This window comes from Parasteatoda tepidariorum, chromosome 11 (assembly GCF_982258835.1).
Source record: "Parasteatoda tepidariorum strain Cologne lab strain chromosome 11, Ptep-v5.0, whole genome shotgun sequence".
NCBI lineage: Eukaryota > Metazoa > Arthropoda > Arachnida > Araneae > Theridiidae > Parasteatoda > Parasteatoda tepidariorum.
In genome coordinates, this window is record NC_141765.1 from 29233228 (window position 1) to 29250666 (window position 17439).

The window sequence follows — 17439 nt, forward strand, 5'->3', positions numbered from 1 at the left end:
ATCTGGATGTGCGCAAGGTATATATTATTCTGGATAATTCAAGCTATATAATAAATAAGGTTGGATCCATGATGACTCAGGGGATAGAGAGTTCGCCTTCCAATGAGGTGACCCGGGTTCGAATCCCAGTAATGACTGGTCGATTTAAATTCCGCATCCAGCTTGCACCGACCACAGTCCTGACGCAAAATATCCTCAGAGGTAAACGTATCATGGATTAGAGTTCCCTTGCCGTTAGGCTAACCGTGAGAGGTTTTCATGGTTTTCCTCTCCATTTAACGCAAACGTGGGATAGTTCCATCAAAAAGTCCTCCACGAAGGTGAATTTCTCCCAATACTCGATCCAGGAGTTTTCTTGTCTTCTGGATTGGGTTCAGTATTACAAGGCAACGGAGTTGAACATTAGTAATCGTAAACCCGAAAAATTGGGTCGGCTATTCAACGTCGGTTATAAAATAAGATTAATGAGATTAAATTTTAATTATGAAATTTTAATATTAATAAGGTTGAATGTAGAGAAATTATTAACATTCAATGAAAAAATTTAATTTAAAAAAATTCTTTATTAAATATTAGAAGATTTTTAGCCTCGGATTTGCCCGAATTTGATTTGCACAAGGTAAAAATATAAATTTAGTTAACAAAGAAATTTTTGATCATAACATACAATGAACTCAACGATTTCATATAGAATTTAATTCATATGTTGGATACCCATTGTTTTTTATTAAACTTTGGAAGAATTCGTATATTTGATTATTACAAGTTATTTTGATTCTATTAATTTGATTTCAAATGGAATTTAAATAGATGTTTTTAGAAGCATTAGAATTCTATGCCATTAGTTTATTTACATTAAATTTAAAATCATTTCTTTTATAGTATAAATCAACAATGCATGCATTTTTTTCTTTTTTAATACTTAAATCCAAAAAATTAAAATTAATATTATCGTCATAAATACGAGCAATATTAAACCCTTGGGGTAAATATTATTTCACAAAATTATATGATTTTGAAAATTATTGATAATTAAATCATTAATAAATCTAAAAACAAATTTAAAATTAAGAGTATAATTTTTTTCACAATAGTGTAAAAATTTGTTACCTAAGAGTAGGGGAGAGTAGGGTCAATTGTAACATTTTTTACTTAACTATTTTTAACTAACAAAAAACTCAATATATTATTAGTATTAATTGACAGACGAGTAAAGTAGACTATCCTCTACTAGAAAAAATAAATAAATACCTTATTTTAAATGCTATTATATTAGTTATTAACAGTTTTTGACAGTCGTGCACTTGTTACAATTGTCCCCACTTACGGGGTCAATTGTAACAGTTCATAAATTCAACTAAAACATAGTTAATTATACATATTATCATAGTTGTGATATATTATTTTATTGATCAAAATAGTAGTGATATTTTAGGAGTAAAAATAATAATGAGCAGAGACCTAAAGGGTTAAACTTTTAACTTTAAGGGGTTAAAAATTTTAATTTATGCTGTGAAAGGTGACAAATAAAATAATGCACATGCAACATAATATAAATGATATAGGAAACTATTGGTGGATCTTAAAGAGTTAAGTAATGGTTTGTAAACATAAGATAATTTATTTTCAGCTGTTACCATCGTCCCTTTACTTATTGTTACAATCGTCCCCAAGACGCCATTTCAGCTTCATTTGTTAAAAACAATGCTAGTTAATTAACAAAAGTAATTATTTTTAAATTGAAATGTTAATTAAGGTGTCCACTTACATATTCGGTTAATAATTTTTATTTGTTTAAACAAAATTACTTTGTTACAATATAATATTCTAATGCCAAAAAAGTACTTGCGTAGCGTGAAAATATCTTTTGTGATGTAACTCTTTCAAAAGTACATAAAAATGGTTGCCAGCAGGAATGTACATGTAGATTTATTAAATACACCTTGTGCGCCACCAGAGTTGGCCGTTGATTACAGTAATCGATTACAACTGTAATTGATTACAGATAATTACAGCTATGTAATCAATTACTTGTAATCACGATTACAAGTAATCAATTACTTGTAATCGTGATTACAACTTTCAAAAAATTTTGATTACAGCTGTAATCATGATTACAATTTTAATTACAGTAATCAATTACTTGTAATCGTGATTACAACTTTCAAAAAATTTTGATTACAGCTGTAATCATGATTACAATTTTGATTACAGTAATCAATTACTTGTAATCATGATTACAAGTAATTGCGATTACAAGTAATCACAACAAAAACGATTACAAGTAATTATGATTACAAGTAATCAAAATATATGATTACATGTAATCATGATTACATGTAATTTGATTACATGTAATTGTGATTACTTGTAATCAAACTATACGATTACAAGTTATTACGATTGTATACTATAGTCAAATTTTTTATGTAAGTATTCATGTGCTTACATATTTTTATATACATAGAATATACGCTCGCATGAACGTACAATTTGCGATTCCTATACATACAATGTATGCACAAACGTTGTTTGTACGTACAATATTCATAATTATATTGTAATATACTTAATGCAATGCGCATATGCTTAGTACATATAATTATGCATTTATGATACATGTACGCATGTATGTTAGTTTGTACAAAAAGGCAATGTTTTGTATCTTTGACAATCATAGACAATGTATGTATGAGCGTATATGAAAATAATGTTCATGCGTTTGCATGCTTTTATGTACTTAAGTGCATATATTGTATAAATTTACGATAATAGCACGTATATACAATGTACGTTTGTATATAAAATTGTACGTATTTGCGTACAATATGTAAGAATATTATTTAAAGGTACAATATATGCACATAGTTGCGTAAATAAAATGCGTACATGTATATATACATGCATATTTATATGCGCATCGATATATGTGCACGCAAAGTATGTACTTATGTACAACTTACGTATGTACTTGTATAACTACATACTTTGTTAATACTTATGCGCATGTAATGCATGGATGTACAAAAAAATAGTTATATGCACAATGTATGCATGTGCATACAACGTATACATGTACATAATTACAAGTAATGTACAAATACGTGCGTACATTTAAATATATGTAATTACAATATACACATACATTGTGCATACATTAAAAAAATTTATATGAGTAAAGTTATTAAAATTTGTTTTAAAATTATTCTAAGGTATATGAAACTCGACCTCATATTTTTTAGAAAGCAAACGATAATTTTATTTGGAATTTCTAAATATTAATTCCACACATAAAATTTACCGTTTTTCTTAGCATTTAAAAAATTTCTATGAATCATGCATTATGTTATAAAAAAAATAAATCTGTATTGTCAAACATTTCATGAAAATACCTGAAAATAATTTTTTACTCAGAGAATTTCAAAATGATATAGAACAATTAAAGCTGAAAACTGAATTTAAATATCGTTTGATTTTGTCATTTAACTTGCTTGAGTCATTAAAAGTTAACTTACATGCATTTTATTTATTGCATTGTACACATATTTAGACATAAATGTAATGTACATATGTATACATGTAATGTATGTACGCATGTACAATGTACGTACATACATTCATGTATTGTACGTGCATATATAGTACATATGGATATGCATACATGGAACATACGTGTATTGTACATGTGTGGATACATTCATTGGACATATATACATTGCACCATATGCATAGATAGGGATAGCATGCATGTACACATGTAAAATTTGTACGAAAGAATTATGCCCAATATATTTATGCACATATGTACTGTATATGTACACACATATGTACATTATATGAACATTATATGTTCATTTCATCATATGTACATTATATGAATATACATCTGTACGCTATATGTATATACATCTGTACGCTATATTTATATATCTGTACAATATATGCATCTCAAATGTGTGTATGTACGTACGTTATGCATGTATGAATATATGTGAAATATAAATACGCCCAATGTACGTACAATCGTACACAAATGTATTATGCATATTTGGATACTTACATTGAGCATGAACATATTATGTACATAAATACACTGGACATGCATATCAGGTACATGTATACATACATATATTGTACGTCCTACGGATATACCTATATTGTACATGCATACATATATTGTACTGTTCATAAATAAATTGCACATACATGCATGGGACATACATTGTACAGACAATGTATGTATGTTCTTACAAACACAAGTACTTGTATATACATGCGTACATGAACATAGATATACATTTTACATACACAAATATTTGCATAAAATGCATATATTCATTATGTATAAATGTACATGTCTACATTGTTTGCACATACATACGTAATTATTATCTATATACATACGTACATATATTTTATACCTACAATATAAGTGTATGTACATGTGTGTGAAACTAAAATGTCTGAACATATGCACTAGATAAAATCATATGTACATACATTTTAGTTACATTCATTTGTACGTATACAAATACGTACAAAATGCAGTACATGTTAATACGTGCAAAATGTATCATTATAAAATACATTCTACTATCTACTGTAAAATATAATCATTTATAAGAATACAATAGTCTTGTAATCGTGTAATTAGATTACATGTAATCATAATTACATGTAATCATGATTGTAATCATGATTGTAATCATGATAAATGATTGTAATCATGATAAATTGTAATCATGATTACAAGTAATTGATTACTGTAATCAAAAAATGTAATCGATTACATTTTTGGCCAACTCTGTGCGCCACCTAGGAACCAAATCTAGAACCCGACACTCGAAATTTTTGCTTTGTTACAATCGTACCCTGTTACAATTGACCCCACTCTCCCCTAATGAATAATTAGATCCGTATGGTAATCTATAAATTTGAACAAATTTTTCATGTTGAACAAGTTTTCCATTGTAAAGATAATTATTAAGAAGACAAAAATTAATTAAAATTTCCCAATAATCAAAATCGCAGTTAAGGATGTTTTTATAATCATAGTAAGAACACAAAAAAATCATCTTTTAGTTTAGAAAGGGGAATACTATTAAAGAAATCTTGGAAATCAAATAGAAATAATAGCTAATAGAACTTGTAAATAGAATTTGGAATAGAACTTAGGTAAGAGAATTTGGAAACTGAACTAATTTTATTTTGCTTAATAAATTCTAAGATAGGTTGATTGTAAATCATAATCCAAGAAAAACCTTCTTTAATAGTATTGGTAATACTTTTATTTAAATTGTTAGAGAAAATGGTGCCAGGTTTAGTTAAGTAAGAATTAGACCCACAAGTGATTGTTCTAAATTTAATAGGAATTTTATGAAATTTCGGACTGTTTATTAGATATGGAAATTGTACATTATTAGTTTTAATTTTTGAACTCTTATATGAAGCTAAAAATTTTTAATGATAACATTATTATTTAAATTACAAAACTTAAAATTTTTACTGTTATTTAATTCCTTTTTTAAAAGTTTAACAAAGAAATTTTTACAGAAGATAGCCTAATTATTGTTAGCTTTGTCCATGGGGGTAATTAAAAATTATTTTTATAGTTGCTTAATTGATTCATAGATCCATTTTGGAAAAATTTGTTGAATTGTTACTGTTATTTAAATTTTCTTTATTATTTAAAGTAAAGTCTTTAAAGTAATAATAACAGATTAAATTTCATAATATTTTTGAAAAATTAAAATATTTGTTTCCATTAAAAGATTTTAACATCATAAACATGTTATTGCTGGTAATTTAAATAGTTTAGAAAGCTTAGAGCTAAGAAGTTTAATATTAAAAGTCACAAAATTTGGGGCCCATTTACCAAATATCAATGAATAAAATTCTGAAGTACTTTCTTAATGATCTCAATAAATTTCGTTAAAAGATAGCAAATAGATTCACTTTACCTTTGGGTATGTTCACAAAATAGAAATGAGCTGTTTATTATTACTTTGAAAACTTCATTTTTAGTAATAAAGAAAATTTAAATAACAGTAACATTTCAACAGATTTGTAAAAATTGATCAAACAATTAAGCAACTAAGAAAATATTTTCCAATTACCCCATAGACAAAGCTAACAATAAGTATGCAATCTTCTGTAAAAAATTCTATGTTGAACTTTTAAATAAGAAGTTAAGTAATAGTAAAAAATTTTAAACTTTGTAATTTAAATAATAATATTATCATTAAAAACATTTTAGCTTTATGAAAGAGATTAAAAATTAAAACTAATAATATGCGATTTCGATACCTATAATAATCAGTTCAATTTTTCATAAAATTCCTATTAAATTTAGAACAATCACTTGTAGGTCTAATTCTTACCAAATTAAACCTAGCACCATTTTCTCTAACTATTTAAATAAAACTAGTAACAATAACTAGTAAAGAAGGTTTTTCTTGGATTATCACTAATAAACAACCTATATTAGAATTTATTAAACAAAATGAAATTATTTCTATTGCTACTTTTTATTTCCAAGATCTCTTTAATAACATTCCCCTTTCCATTCTATAAGATGTTCTTTTGAGTTATTACTATGATTAAATAAAAATCATTAATCGTGAATTTGATAATTGGGAAATTCTAATTAATTTTTGTATTTTTAATTATTATTTTTACAATGAAAAACATATTTTTGTTCAAATTGATGGAATATATCAAGGATATAATTATTTATCATTCTTAGCTAAATTATTTTTACATTATTATGAAAAAAATTATTCTCTTATTTTTGAATTTGTTTTTAGATTTATTGATGGCTTAATTTACTTATTTTTCAAAATTACACAATTTTGTTAAATAATATTTACCTCTAGGAATCCATTTTGCTTCGTATTCATGATGATAATATAATTTAAATTTCTTGGATTTAGGTATTGAAAAAGAAGAAAATATTTACATTGTTGATTTATACGATAAAGGAAATCATTTTAATTTTAATATAAATAAACCAGTTACATGTAATTCGAATATTTGTTTAAACATTTATTTAAATACAATTTTAAATCAAATAAATATAATTAAAGGTATTTGTTGCAATAATTATTTATTGAAAAAACAAAGAAACGAACTTTTCCAAAATTGAATAAAAAACAATAGATATCCAACTAATGTAATTAAATTCCTTATAAAATAGCTAAGTTAATTGTATGTTATAAATAAATATTTCTTTGTTAACTATATTTATATTTTTGCCATGTGCAAATTCAACTTGAGCAAATCCGAGGCTAAAAATCTTCTAATATTTAATAACGAATTTTTTGAAAAAAGAATTATTTTGAATAATTTTTTTTTCATTAAATAGTAATAATTTCTCTAAATTCTACCTTATTAATATTAAAATTTTATTATTAAAAGTCAACCTTTTTAATTTTATTTTATACCCGTCGTTGAACAGTCAACCCAATTTAGGGCTTACGGCTACTAATGTTCAACTCCGCAGCCTTGTAATTTTGAACCTAATCCAGAAGACAAGGGAAGAAATTTGCCTTCGTGGAGGACTTTTTTGACGGAACTGACCCGTATCTACGCTACATGGAGAGGAAAACCACGAAAACCTTCCACGGTTAGTCAGATGGCAAGGGGACTATAAACCATGATCCGTCTATCACTGAGGATATTTTTACTTAGCCTTATTAATTATAAACTTCGAATTATCCAGTATAAAATTATTACCTTACGCACATCTTGATTCGGGTCAATCCGAGGTAACTATCAAATCAAGCTCGCTTCTGTACATTTGTAGGAACGTGCCATTAGTTTATTCCTTTCCTCCACCATTTACGCTTCTATTTTCATATACAATAATAATCTGGCGACGAAAACATTGTAAATCAATTTTGAAAAATGCCTGTAAGTGTAAGTACATTTGAATTCTTTACTCGCTTTATATGTTACATTTACAGTTTCATTCTATATTTTCTTCAGTTTTTATTATTTTGTTCGACAGTATTGTTTTGCAATTTTTAATTTTATTTCGAATTTTTGCTTAATAAAATAAAAGTAGGAAAATATATAATGATGGGATTATATATTTTCCAACTTTTACTTTATTTTCCACTTTTTTTAGAATTTTAAGTTGTTTATGAATATTTTTTAAGGACATTTTTTCATTATTTTTATCTTCTCCTTTGGGATATATCTTTTGAATTGTTTTCTTTATGTTTTAAACTTATTTTATGAACTTGTAGCTTATGCGCAGTAAATAAAACATATTATTTTCTTAATTTTCTTCGTTAATCTCACTTTTCTTTTATCCTTTTTGTCCCCCCCCCCTCTCTCTCTCTCTCTCTCTCTCTCTCTCTCTCTCTATATATATATATATATATATATATATATATATATATATATATATATATATATATATATATATATATATGTATATATATGCGTGTCTTCGGCATTAAATTTTCAATGGTTTTGCCTTTATTGAGAATGTTAAATTAAAAAATTATTTATATGTCTATTTCTAGGTAAATATATGTTTTTTTTAGAAAAATATGCTGCCAATTTCTTCATATTAAACCAGTTTCAAGTGAATCCCGTGATGCAAACAAAATTATTTAAGAAAAAATGAGCAAAGTGTCCGTTAAATAGACTCCATCAATAAGTTAAGCAAACTTGACACGGAAATGCACAATGAAAAGCTTAAGGCAAGTTGAAGGTTAGATTTTTCATTACGAATTTTCATACCAAATTTACTTAATTTATTAAGGCATACCTAGGAGCTTAATTTAATAGTAAGTTGGGATACATATCATTTTCAACTAGTCTCAAAACATAATATTTTGAAATTTATTACCATGTTTATGCAATGGCATTATTTTTAATAATAAATAAAAAAAACTTTTCAACCTTCCGTTTATGTGACTACACATTTATTCATTTTATTTAGTTTACACAAGCAAGGGATATTATCCCTTTTTTTTGTTTGTTTTTTGGAAATAATTTGGAGCATCTCCTCAAATTCCTTCCTAATTTGCATGAAAAATGTTTTTAAAAAAAAGAAGAAGAAGAAAGAAATAGCTTATAATGCAAAGATAAGAGATAAGTGCTTTTGTCATTAAGTTTCGAAGTATTCTTTTAAGATATTTTTCAAATTTGTACAGCAATGTGATTTTATTTTGTGATAGACTTTTCCTACATCTAAACAAAGCAAACAAATCTACAGCACTGTTTGCTAAGCCAACCAATAGAGTTTGAAATTCCTTCCACGCCTTAGAAGGGAGGTTTTTCTAAATAAGTATCCAGTCCCAGAATCTCAGGTCTGTTCTTTTGCAGTTTTAGGAAAACATGGGGCTAAAAGAAGTTCCCAGTTTGAAATTTGTTTTAAGAATGTTAAATAGTTAATTAAAGGAGCTGCAAATGTTTCTATATACAAATTTCATTTTCACATTCTTAAGAAACAAAAGATTTTTTTTTTCTTTCAAAAACTAGAGATTATATCAAATTCCCTATCCTTACCCGGGTACAAGGCAGATCCGAAGGGTAATAACAAGTATAACTATGAAAACGTATATAAAACCAAAAATATTTAGTTTGCTCTATATCTGTAGTTTTAAATATTATTATTTTTTTCTCATTTAAGCTTTATTCTAAACCATCCGATTTCATGCAAAAGAATCTAAATAATTTTAGTAGTGATGATTATGAAACATCTTGTAAAATTGGTACGAAATTATTCAGGTGCGAAATATCTTCATCTTTTACCCCTAAAATATGAATAACAATTTTTTCTAATGTGTTTCGTGAAAAAAGTGAATTTTTAATAAAAGAATTTTTCGAAAAAAATGGTGGCAAATAATTTTAAATTGATCCAAAAAAATCCGTCCCTTTCGTGGTTCCCTTTAAGCAAATTCTACTGCACTTACTAGTTCTCCATATTATCCTTCAGCATTAGTGCGCCATCTAGATATTTAGCGAAATAAGTAATGACGTCATTATATTATGTCGATGCGATATGCAAGCTGAGTTATTTTTACGGTATGAAGTTACAAAATTATTATGTAACCATAAACAGAGAAAGTTTTAGAAGCAAAACTTTAAATTTTTTCTAATATTACATATATAGATGTTGTAGCGACTAATGACTGTCTCTTCGTTTATTTTTTAGTAATATTTTTTAAATGTATACGGAAATTTTGCATTTCTTTGAAACAATAGGAGGGATTAAAATAAGTTAACAAAGAGTTCTTTTCCTGTAAGAGTTAGCGTTTTAAGGTTAAGAATGTATGCATTTGGCATTGATATCTTTAGCTAAAAAAAAAAATTTAAAAAATGGATTTTAATATTTTTTTCTGGATCTAACTTTACTAGTTGAAAGGCGCAATATCATAGTTAGTATCTATACCATAGTGTGATCTTCAAGTTAGTTCCTCATCATTTCGAAATAGTCATGGATGTTGACATAGATATATTTGTTGGCAATAATACATTACTTGACCCTGAGATTTACGGAATGTGGCTTTCTGGTCAAGAAGGTAAAGTTTTAAATTACTATTAAAACAAGATATATTTGAAGTGTATAGTGCAATCATTATAATAAAAACTGCTATTCTATATGTTTCTATGACTGAGAAAACTTCTGAAGCCAAACATGTATAACTTTATTTCACTAAATTTTACTAGTGAGAGATTTAAGTAGCATGTTTAATGTAAAATTCCCAGAGATATATATTTTACTTAATGTTAAAATTTTGTATAGAATGAAAAGTTTTTATCAGTTTGCTTTATGACAAAAAATTCCTACTCCTTTCCTCTGTAAACTTCACTTTATACTAAATTTTTTTAATAATTAAGAAGAAAATTTTTAATATGGAAAAGGATTTTGCAAAATAATATTTATGTTTGATGATGTTCTTTAATGTTATTAAAATAAAATATCTAAGCAATAGAAGTTTCCTTTTTCTGTAATTTTCCTGACTACTGAAAAATAAATAAATAAGCGTTTAAAATGATAAAAAATTTAAAATAATCATCAAGATTTAAAATAATAATCAAAATTTAAAATAATAATCAAAATTTAAAATAATGATCAAACTTTAAAATAATAAGAGGATCATTTTGGAATAAAATGATAGTCTAATCTTCGGAATATTCCAAAATTAGGTATTTTTTATCATAATTTGTATTATTAGCACAGTGTATAGAAGGGGTTGTGAATGGGTAAACAAAGTGCATAATTTGTCTGTTCGGGCATACACAAACTCTTGATTTCGCTCAGCTATTTTTAGCAAAAGAATTTTCACATTGTGTTGGATGACGATTGATGTACCAAACCACCTTTAGAAAGCTTACTGTGCTCATTGTGAGAGGGTGTATTTGGATGAGTTGCTGATTATTTGATTTCTAACACTTATTGATTTTTTGTGTGTTGTTAAATCAATCAAAGATCATGAAAAATAAAGCATACTCAAAATGCAACAGTTTAATTTTAAGCTTGTTAACGACAATTATTGTTTATGTATGAAAATTTTCTTCAATTCAGATAAATTTTAATTACCATTTCTTTCTTATCCTAAAATCATTAATTATTAGTTGTGTTTTTATTTATTGCAAATATCTAGCCACTTGTGCTGATTATGGGCTCACTCTGGTTGTTTTTGCTATGCTTACATTATTCTTCCTCATTTTTAAATTATTTTTTCTTGTTGTCATTACATTTTAAATTGTTTTTTTCTTCCTCCCTTTGTCTTGTATATTTTTTCAAAATTTTTGTGCCACATATTTTAACTATTTTAGCATCAGACGGAGCAACTTCTCTTATCCATGGATCTTTAAAAAACTTTGATGTCGATTATGGTATGTTGCTCAGTGATGTTTTGGACCACTATCGTACTTTCCAAATGCTTGAGAGATTGCTTCATTATCCCAAAAGATTAACCGAACAATGGATATTTCAAATAGCACCAAGTATTCAAAGAATGTTGATTGAAAGGTCAGTGATTTTGATGTTTTAAAGATATTGAGATCGTCTTTAAGTGAGTTCCAACTAAGCAATAAAATATGGTTTATAAAAATAAAATAAAAATTATTTTATTTTCAGTTTGCTTTTATTTTGAGTCAAAACTTATTATTGACTGTTGTTCATGTACTTTATGCTTTCAGTTTAAGTATCATTTGTCATCAGTGCCTTAAAAGAATCTTAAACTGGATTTACTTAAGTGTGTCATCTAGCATCGTTTTCAATACTATTATATAATGTGTTTTTTTATAGTCTAATTGATCTTGTTCCCTTAATCCAATCCATAGATTCACCACCGAGAAAACTGATCAGGAGATAGTTAATACCTGTTATTTTCTACTGTTTTTAAAGTTTAATTTCAAATAATTCTTTGATAGTAAACAAAGGATCTTAGGGGATTATTATTTCTTTAGCAATTTCTTGACTTTTTATTTATAGCTTCATGATGCTTAGTTTTGTTTGTATGTATTTAATTATTATTTTTATTATAATGTAAATTGATTTTGTTAGTATTTTTGATGAATTTAACAATATTAAATTGTTTAGTATGAAAACGAAGTTGATTCATCACTTTTAAATGCCAACACTGTAGCTGGTAGTTTTTGGTTCTAAGTTTTTAAAAACAGATTTTTTTTTTAAAGAAAAAATTGTATTACAAGCTTAACCTCTTAACTTACGCGGGCGTATATTTACGTCTCGGCCAGACGATGCGTTAACTGCCGTAGGCGTATATATACGCTTTGCATTGCACTGCTATAAATAGAACTACACCCCCGCCTTCTGAATGCAGTAAAATGACCTTGAGAGTGTTTGCCAATGTTTGTCATTGAAAGTGTTTGCAATGAATGTATTACAAATTTCGGGGGAGGGGGAATGGGAAAGGGATGTGTTGGAAAAGTTATATCATAATATTTATTGCTTTTGTGTTTCTATTTGAGTAAGGCATGGTTTATTCTTCTTTCGCTTTCATTTCCCGTGTATATTCGTCAAGAATCCCGCTATCAGTGCAATGAATGTGATGCATCTTTTTTTCCCCCACCAAAACACCGCGTAACAAAGTACACTTGAGCGAAAAACGGCGGCACTGGGGAGTGAATCCCGTAAATTTTACTCGGCAGGTAAGGGGTTAATGGCATTCTCTTTAACACTTAAAAATAAATTCATAAATGCATCAGACATAAGGATAAAAAAAGAATTTTTGTATATGTTTTAAATAAACTCTTATAGTGTTATAAATGAAAAGCTTATTCAGAAACAAAAAGCTTATTCAGAAACAATGTCCCAGACTGAAAAACAAAAATAATTAATTTTTGAAGGATTTTAAAAACAGATTAATGTAAAGAATCTATGAAATTTAGTCTATACTCTTACTGTATTTTGCTTATTATATATTCATTGTTTTTATATTTCAGTCTTTTTTATGCTGTTTTGGGTTTATGTTTTATGTTGTTATGTTGTTGTACTGACTAAAATCTTATTTTAGATAATGACTTGATATAATATTGCCCCTGTTAAAATAAATATCCAGCCTGAATAATAATTAAAAACAAAAAATAGAGTGGCTCCTCATTGTCTCAAAGTAAGCCTTTTAATTCTTTTATTGTTTGGTAGCTTGTATTTTCAAAATAAAATGAATATGATTATATGAAAATTTAAAATGATTTGGCAATACAGAAGTCTTTATAGTTTGCTTCTATATATAATACAGTGATGGAAAAAATATTAGGATAAAAAAAATTTTATATATTTCTTCAGCTGCAAGATAGAATGTTGTGCAAATTTTACTCTTTGTTAAAAATAATAATTTTGAACCACAATTGTATTTTTTTTTTTTTTTAAATGTTTGAATTTTTTTTTTTTTTTTAAACCTGTAAGAAGGAAATAAAAGCTTATTTCCTTAGGAGTACCAAGATTTTGTTTCACATGTTAATGCATATCAATGATATATGATGTATTATTGTAAAAATGAGAATTCTATTTTAAATGATGCATAAATCTATACTTAATTTTACCTTATGAAAATGAGAAGAGACAAAAATTTCATAGGCATGTTAAACAAGGTAAAAATCTTAATTATAACCAAAGGAGGCATTAAATAATTTGTTGAAAAATCTAGATTTCTCGATCCATTAAGAAGAGATGTGTTATTTCTTCACTTTCTTAATTCTAAAATAAGATTTATTATTGACTGTGTGACCAATATAAACAAGGGTAGACATTACAATTCAATCAATGATCCATGGACCAGTGATAACGATATTACTAATCTGTACAAAATTTCACTGTTTATTTGTAATGTTTTAACTGTTGTGTTAACTGTGATTGTAATTCGAAAAATGTGTAATATTCAACATTATGATGAAATATGTTATTTTGTAACAGTGAAACAGGCCAAAATATGAAACTAAATATCATAAAACCAAAACAACATACCATCCTTTTACTTTGATTGTTAGTCTTGCGAACCACTGGTAATTATAGCAGCCCTAAAGCAACAAACCACTGTTAATTTTAAGTCCTTAAAAAGCTTTTCCCATTTTAAATATTGATTGATATGAATTTTTATACTGCATCCTAAGAAATGCACACAATGTTCTAACAGAATCTGCATTGAAAATTCTGAAAATGATAATTATTATGTGAAATAGCTTTCTAAAATTCTCCAAAACATTTTTGCTAATAAATGCTTAGTAATATTTACCATGATTTCTTAGAATCTATATTTTAACATAAGTTTTATGGTCACTCTATGATGATTTGGGATTACTGTATTTCTCCAAACATATGATTTTATTTTTAATATCATTATTAAAGTCTATACCAAATTTCTATTTAGTCTCAAATGTTGATAGTAATTGAGATTTCTATGTTTAGTCATAATATAAAGAATAATCAGAAATGTTTTTAACTATTTAAAATATTTGTTGCTTTTTGCGAAAATAATAGTCTATATCAAATCTGTAAAAATGCTATTTATGATTTTAAGCAGTAATGCTCAACTGGCATTTTATATTATATTTCTAATTTTTAAAAGTAATTGATTAAATAAAATATGAATAATAAAATGCCCCCACTTAGTATGAAACATTTTTTTTATTTCAAAATTTATGTAAATACTATCAGTTATATTTTCTTATAAGAATTAACATTTTTAATTTAAGACTATAAACAAAATATTTGTTTAAAAGTCGAGTATCACTCACACCTTAGGCAAACCTTTTACCCTTGAGATGGTCCTGAAAAAGATGATTATTATATTAAAATTTAAACACTGTAATTTTCTTTTTTTTTTTCCTTTTGCTCTATAAATGAAACATTACAATGATAGGAGAAAATGCTTTTGCTAGATAATGAGCAAAATAATTTCATTAAGAATTAATTTGATGTTTTTGTGGATTGATGTATTTACTTTCATTTAAATTGGAATAAGTGTTTTGTTTAAGGTAGATTATTTTCTTATATTTTTACTTCTCATCTATTTTAAAATGTTTGATATTATTTTCAGGTATTATGAGTTCGATGATGCAGTCATTCGAGAGTTTCTGGGGAAAAAACTGTCTGCTCGCAATCGTAAAGATTTAGATGATGTTAGTGAGAAAACTGGCATTCAAGTTAAAAGCTGTCGCAGACAAGTATGCATCTTTTAACTTTTTAAGGTTTTGATGTCTTTATCTCACAAATAAAGGATTTCAGTCTTGCTAGTAATCATATGATTTTGTTTGAAATATAATTATTGATTTAAAACATTATATGTGAAAGATCAGAGATTAAAATAATTTGACATAATGTTTAATAGATTTATATTTTTCACTCTAAACAAATATATAAAAAAGAAGTATTCTGATATTGTATTTTGAAATTTTCAAATGACTTCTAGTGGAACTTTATTTTCACATAATCTAACAAACATTTCAAAATATTGTTCTATTAAGCTAATGCATCCTTTTTGTCAAAATTATTCAGTACATTCATTAAACATACCCTCCAACTACTCCTGAATTTCTGTAGTTTCAGAAAATATTTTTTTCTAGCTGTAGCAAAAGTTATACATTAATGTTTTAAGGGAACAGAATTAAAAGAACTTAATTCACCACTATGTACAAATAATTGAAACAATTATATAAAAGGTCTGGTGAACTAGAAAAGCTGCTCTAAAGTTTGATAAGAATTTTATCAAATTTCCATTTGCTTTAAAAGATGTTGCTTTAGTTTACTATCACAGGAAAAACTATTTTTGCAGGAACCTCAAATCTTGAAAGTAGGCTTACATAAAATAGTCTGGTTTATTAATGACTGATTAAAGCAGTTTTGAACTTGGTAATTTTCTCAAATAAAATTTGTTCAATGTAATTTACCTGATGTAAAATTACCATTTGAAAACACTGAAAAAGTATGTGGCTTTCTTGTAAGCCATGTAAAGGTTTCACCAATTCTTTAATTCAGCCAAAATTCTTAGTGTAGAATAGAATAATATGCTAAAGATCTCCTACTTTTATACAATTTTTTTTTTAATTTTTGATTGTGATAATGAGATCTAGATCAATAAATGCAATATTACTACAGTACTGTAAATTAAAATGAAAAAAATAAAAATGTTAAAAAATTTTATTAAGCATAAGTATTTTAAGTCAATTTCATTAATGCATCCTAATATCATTAAATATCAAAACATCAAACATTGATATTGATAAAGGAGAAATGTGAATTTACTTCTTCGTTTGATCTATAAAGCATTGTTGAGCATTCATTTAAGAATTATGTTCTATCTGCAGTGCCTATTACTGAATTAATAGTTTTTTGGGGGCTATTTAAGAAAGATTGCTATAAAATTTTGGATTGTTTCATAATAATTTTTAAAAAAAACCTATTAGGAGAATTGAAAAACTATGAATTTTTTAAACAAAACTAACAAAAAATTATATGGTTAAATTAAAGACATGAGGATGAAAGAGAACTTTGCTACTTTCCTATATCCGGTGTTTTTATTTACTATCATGATATACTTGTGTAAAAGAAGGATTCTTTGAGTCAACTATTTTTTTTTTTTTAATAACCGTCGAGGAACAGCCGACCCAATTTTGGGTTTACGACTACTGATGTTCAACTCCGTAACCTTGTAATGTTGAACCCAATCCAGAAGACAAGAGAACTCCTGAGTATTGGGAGAAATTTGCATTCGTGGAGGACTTTTTGGTTGAGCTAACCAACATTGGAGAAGACCACGAGAACCTCCCATGGTTAGCCTGACGGAAAGGAACTCTAACCCATGATCCATCTACCACTGAGGATATGTCATGTCAGCACTGTGGTCGTTGCAAGCCCGGTGCGGAATTCGTATCGACTGGGACTTGAGCCCTGGGACTTGTATCATCCCGCCTCATTGGGAGGCGAACGCTCTATCCCCTGCGAATCTTGGA

The 17439-nt window shown here is 26.8% G+C and overlaps 1 protein-coding gene across 3 annotated transcripts in view; it reads left to right on the plus strand.

The window, feature by feature from the left end:
• Positions 1 to 10045: 10045 nt before the first annotated feature.
• The window catches only part of Fibp (acidic fibroblast growth factor intracellular-binding protein), a 61121-nt gene continuing 53727 nt past the window's right edge, over positions 10046 to 17439 (plus strand). For 2 of the 3 annotated variants that reach the window (XM_071187975.2, XM_043042103.3), the window contains exons 1-3: positions 10071 to 10538; positions 11800 to 11995; positions 15528 to 15654. In XM_071187975.2, the coding sequence (XP_071044076.1) occupies positions 10454 to 10538; positions 11800 to 11995; positions 15528 to 15654 (408 nt within the window). In that variant the 5' untranslated portion in view covers positions 10071 to 10453. Of the gene's footprint in view, positions 10539 to 11799; positions 11996 to 15527; positions 15655 to 17439 lie in introns of all 3 variants that reach the window. The other variant, XM_016075661.4, reaches the window with a different exon arrangement.